The sequence below is a fragment of the Oculina patagonica genome, chromosome 3 (assembly GCF_052425735.1).
Source record: "Oculina patagonica isolate OP01 chromosome 3, crgOcupat, whole genome shotgun sequence".
In the NCBI taxonomy this organism is placed as follows: Eukaryota; Metazoa; Cnidaria; class Anthozoa; order Scleractinia; family Oculinidae; genus Oculina; species Oculina patagonica.
In genome coordinates this window covers 24,576,327-24,582,323 of record NC_135760.1, presented here as the reverse complement: position 1 = coordinate 24,582,323, position 5,997 = coordinate 24,576,327, and the positions used below count along the sequence as shown (strand labels likewise).

The 5,997-nt window shown below is 39.6% G+C and overlaps 1 protein-coding gene across 1 annotated transcript; it reads right to left on the bottom strand.

Moving 5' to 3' along the window:
• Positions 1-774: 774 nt before the first annotated feature.
• Positions 775-1,597, bottom strand: LOC144647156 (thioredoxin-like protein 4A). The gene has a single exon (XM_078506910.1). The coding sequence runs from the start codon at positions 1,423-1,425 to the stop codon at positions 997-999; it is 429 nt and encodes a 142-aa protein (XP_078363036.1). The 5' UTR covers positions 1,426-1,597; the 3' UTR covers positions 775-996.
• Positions 1,598-5,997: the final 4,400 nt, after the last annotated feature.

Sequence of the window (5,997 nt, the reverse complement as noted above, 5' to 3'; positions counted from 1 at the left end):
TAATGTTTAAATGCGAAGCGCACAAGGTCTAAAAATAGAATGCAAATGAATATACATGTAACCCCCACAAGGCTCAGAAAACATCAGCGTATTCTAAGAAGATAGAAGGAATCTAGGTGAAGTTTTCATTTTACGAAAGTGTTTTAGGAACACCAGCTATTTTAGAAAGTGTTTTATGCACCTATCAATGTAAATCCCGCGGGGGGGGGGGGGGAGTGCGGGCAAAGGCACGGGATTTGACAACAAGAACGATCCCCTCTGTCGGGCATTTGACTGCGAGTCGCGTCCCGGGGGTTGGGACATTTGACTTTGACCGGGAAGCGCCTGGATCCAATCTTCAGACGCGGTTACCAAGTTCTTCCTTCTCGTGGCTTTGGAAATCATATGCTTCATTGCAAGGTACGATTCTGAGTTTTTCATCGGCATTTATCTGCCACTTTTAACGCCATTTAGTCATAAAATAGCGATTTTAAGAATATTTTACTTTCAAGTACATTTGGAGTAGGAATCCTGAGGGAAATCTAAGACTTCCGTGACCTTTTATTGTTTTCAATATGAATACCGAAACGGTTGGATTGACAGAAAATAAAGGTATGTAGAAAGTACTTGTTAGTTTGTTTTAGAATTCTGCCCCTGGGTGGGTCTTCTTAGGTACATTTGAACAAAAAAATTTTTCCCACCCTCGGGAACTTGACTGCAATTTTTACTTTTCTGTCAAATCCCCACCCCTGGCCCGCACTCCCCCCCTCCCCCCCGCTGGATTTACATTGATAGGTGCATTAGGAAAATCGTCCACCAATTCAGTTTGTTTGTCTGAGTCGTGATGTCACTCGCGCGCTTCCCTATTGTATGTCAAACATGGTGGCAACAACCATACAACCATGTGTAACTACAGTTAGTCATTAACCAGTTTTAAATAAAAGTCAGAGTAGCTTTGATTTCACAGAATAAAGAAGTTGAGAAACTAAGCATTAAAGTTTGTCTTGCATCTTGTACTCAGTAGCGATATTTTGTGGAATAATCTTTGGGTGAAACTACCAAACCTCGGCCTTTCCTCGCTCCACGGTAAACAGTTTCAACGATATCGATCATTTCTTGCTTGTCTGTTAGCGGCCAGTTGATCTTGTTGTTGTTTCCTGTGCCCAAGTCAATCATGATATGCTTGTTTCGGTAGAAGAACATCGTTGTGCAAGGGTCGTACAATTCATACATTTTATTGAAGTCGGGACATTCTGTCACATCCACTAAGTACATCACCGCAAAGTTTTTCACTTTGTCCGCAATGGCGTACAATACTTCATCCATTTTCATGCATGTTGGATCCCAGTCGTGGCCGAAGCGAATTACGACAACCCTGTCTTCTTCCGACATAATAGCTTGATCGACTTGCCAGCCATTCCTCAAATGTTGAAGCATGTACGACATTCTGGAAGCTTTTGTTGAGTAGGAAAGATTACAGATCGATTGAGCAAAGGTTTAGCGTCTTTTGAGTATTATTTACTGCCAAAATTTCACCGATTTCCTGCTGTAAAAAGCCTGTTTTTCAAATGACGTCGAGAAGACGTCGGTGAACAAAAAGATGGCGGAAAGAAATCCCAGCATGCAGTTCATTCCCAAACTAGTTCCAGTCTTTCTTCAGTAAGCAAAAAGAAGATAGAGGGAATGGAACAATGGGACAGCCGGATCCACCAGTCTTCAATTTTCGATTCGGCTACACTTCTAATTTTAGAAATTGACAGACAATTTAAAAAAAATAACATAACATGAAATGATTGGCAGAGTGCCGAGCTTCTCTGTGTGAAAATTGTGAAATGACGACGGGGAGGGGGGGGGGGGGGGACTCCCATATAAAAATAACGGGGCTGATATCGTCGGTGGTTTTGAAGGGAACATCCGACCACAGCCTGAAGAGGTACTAATTCTAAAAGCAAAACATGACGGTAGAATTGTGACCTTGTTAAGAAGGGACATTTTGAAACGTGGGATTATCCGAGAACTTCCCTTACTAAACATGTTCAAGAAACATCCCGGAATACGTCGAGACTACCGTAATACACCGCGCAAAGCGACTTCCTCTGTTTCAATTTCCGATCGTGTAGTACACGCGCTAGAGAAAACTATGACCGCGCCAAAAACTGCAGTTTCTTCTGCCGAGTCGTGCGCATTTTTCCGGCCTCGTCGCTCGACGCCGCAACCACTCACAGTCTATTTAGAAATTTTCCTTTTACCTCTTTTACAAGACTAACAGTGAAAATGTGTATTATTTCGGCAGCAAGAGAATTTTTGGATTTTGCAGTGAGTGAGTGTCATTTATGCTACATGCATATCAGATGTTGAAACATTGTTCAGATCACAATCACCATCTACACCAAGAGGATATGAATTCTCCTGTCTACACCTACAAGGCTCGACCTTTTATCAGAAAAAAATTCCAGAACTGACACTAAAAAATGCCTATTATCGATATTTAACTGACCCAGCTTGCGTAGGCAAGCTATCTCAGACAGTTGCATACGAAGACGGTATTTTTAGAACTTGATCTTTAAACCCTTAAAATAAAACCTTTACTAAGTAGAGCCGATCTCGATATCCGTTCAGAGTATTGATTCCAATACAAACACGAATTAGTCCGCATAAAAGAGATGGTCGTAATACCGTGTAAAGATCTCAAAAATAGCAACGGGCCAATCCCTTGATTTACACAGGAAAAATAACTTTATCGGGATCGTTACATGTCACTCAATAAAGAAAGTCGTTTAGTAAATAGCTTATTAGTTATTTTGGCTTTTAGGGAGGTCGCCAGCTTATCAACTTTGTTGTTGTGTGTCATTTAAAGTAAATAAAGTTGTTATTATTATTTCTTACATATCTGTAAAGGAATTCGTGTTTTTCGTTTCAAGGTTTTTTGTTCACATATGTATTGCCGTTCTATTCCCTTTCTCGTCCGTGATCCCCGGGGGGGGATACTCCCTATAATGGCCTATACGGGGAGGCTCCGCCCGAAAGGGGTACCTTTTTCAGGCTTCAGGTATATAAAAGGGTTGGGATTTCACGAGTTTAAGTATATGAAAGGGTATAGAAATCTGTCATTTGGCTATTTAAAAGGGCCTTTAATTAAAATATTTCGAACAGACGCAATTTATGGCTGTATTATTTTAATTTATTAAGCGCTACATAAAAATGACAAGAAAACGTCCTATTTTAAGTCCACGCCATGTCTCTCAGGTATATGAGAGGGGTACCTTTTTTTCAGTTAAAGATATACGAAAGGGGTACAATTTCTGTCAAAAATGGTATATAAAAGGGTAAGGGGTTGGAACTTGGGGCGGAGCCTCCCCGTATAAAACTTTTTTGAGTACCCCCCCCCCCCCGGGCCGTGATCTTCCAGTGCATGGGATGAGAAACGGACAACGTGGCCAGAATTTCAAGACTCTTTAAAGGGGTCTTTTAACTGTCACCTAAAAAATAAGGGTTAGTTTGAAATAATAGTTGATGAACTTAATATGTGTTGACTCATTTGTGGAGTCCCGACCTTCTTAAACCAGACCTCAGCTCTTATTTCCCAGTAGTCTTGAGTATGACCTCGGTATGCCTTTGTGCTCAGATTTCTCTGTAAGGGACGGACCATTATTTTCTTGGAGGGGGGGGGGATGAAAAATGTTCCTCTGCAAACTTTTTTTTTTTAGTTTATGCACCTCTGCAAACATTTTTTTTTCGAAATTCTTACTATTTTTTGTTATACATATCGTGTTTGCAAACAATTTATTTTGTCTTTCCAGGCCCTGCAAACAATTTTTTTCAATATTTTTCATCCCCCCCCCCCTCCAAAAAAATAATGGTCCGTCCCTAAACACGCTAGAACAGACGTCACAGTGCAACTCAGTCACACCAGAAGTACAAGTTCTGGCCATGGGCTCACTCAGTTTCGTATTGAGAGTGTTTCATCGGTAATAGAATTCTTTCAGGGAAGTTCAATTTTATCTTAAATCGTTTGCCGAGAGGAAATGCAGCGGAAAGAACAACTCTCTAATCTTGGACAGTTGAAATGAAAAATTAAGACCAACCCTCCCCCTTTGCAATGATGGAAAAAGTGGGAAGTTTTTCATTTATTTAATTTGTGGGAGGGGGTTTCATTTCTTTTTTTACTCTGACTAAGATTGTAGATCGTATTTCATCAACTGTATTGAATGATTTTACTTTTATTGCTTAAACTTTTTAGTCTGAAAGGCCACTGAAATAAAACTTTTTTTCGCTTGAGTTTATATGATGGCCTTGGTGTTTTCGGAACAATCTGGCTTCAAATTGAGGGGCCGCTATTTTCATTAGTAGCTTTAAACGTACCTATTAATGACCCCCCTCATTAATATCCATATCGCAAACGAGCCTTCGTCAAAGAAAAGCTCTTGACGACAGTGAGCTTGTCACTAAGTTTCTTTTATCAACGAAAGTATGTGAGTTTTCCTCGAAATTTTATTTGCGGGAATGGTGGTTCCGCCGCTGAAGACACTCGCGCGCGAAACCCGACGGCTACGCAGACCCTTAATAAGTGGCCAACGCGTACGCCTTCTTAATATCCCTTCATCGCACAAAGTCCACAAAGGGATTCTTATACACAAGCCTTATGTTTTTTTCTTTGTTTCTATCACAAATAGATCAATCAGGACCAATATATCGAAGGTCAAAGTCTGATATAATCACTCAGACGTAACAGCTCATTATGAAAATAGCATCAGGCCTTTGAAGTCCACTTTCTGTAGCACAGAACGATTTCTAATTTCCCTGTGTTCGATGTTAGTCCATCGCAGGTCAACTGATCCCAAGCATTTTCGTCAGATTTATTACCACCAATTTATATGCTCAGGAAAGGCACTTGGAGAGCAATCTTGCCCAACGGCGCAGCATAAAGTCCAACAATTGATGCTCCCGCGCTTTCAAGAAACAATATATATCCGAAGAATATTGTCCAAGGATGTTCTTTTTTTGAAAGTAAGAAATAAGCACCTTTAACTTCTTCACCTCCAGACGCACTACTGAAACGTCTTATTTCAATATAAAACATACTGAATTTGACAATTATAATCATTTAATATCGCTTTTCAGAATATTCTACAGTTGAATCCCGATAACTCGAACCTCTCGCTAACACGATTTTTTTTCAATTCGCCTTCAGGTCATTTTCTTGCTTACTTTACCTCGCTAACTCGAACCCCCGATAACTCGAACCTTTTCTGTTTTCCCTTGAAGGTTCTAGTTATCGGGATTCAACTGTATTTCAATAGGCCATTTCCGAGTTACCCTTTGAAAAGTATCTTAAGACTCATTTGTTTCAGAAGGCGTTTTTAAGCTAATTTTTATATTTTATTGATTGTAATTTTACATTTATCATGTATTTTAGTATTTTTATTAATTTCAGGGCCAGTTAGTAATTTATATTTTTATAAATATTGTAATGCGCAAGTGAAAATCCTCGATTGATACTTGCGCAATATAAGTTCATTATTAATTAAAAATTAATTAATTAGCCTCTGTTTCAAGACGAGTCTAAGTGCGAAACCATTCAAATGAAAATGAGTTTGATTTGCATGAAAATGGACCTGTAGGTAAAACTCATTTTCATTTAAATGGTTTCGCACTTAGACTCATTTTGAAATGGAGGCAAATGGTAACTCGGAAATGGCCTATTTTAGATCCTAAATAAGACCAGGATAACATCTTTCTATTTTAAAATGATCGATTAGCTAGCGTGGGAATGAATGAAGACTGCTTTTCCCTTCAAATGAGAAGTCTTGCCCTCCCCACTTTGAAGGGAAAAGAAAGTGCCCTGGAGACGAAGTCATCATCATCATCAACATCGTCATCATCATCATCGTCATCGTCATCATCATGACATCATCGTCATCGTCATCACCATCGTCATCGTAATCGTCATCATCATCATCATCGTCATCGTCATCGTCATCGTCATCGTCATCATCATCATCATCATCATCATCATCA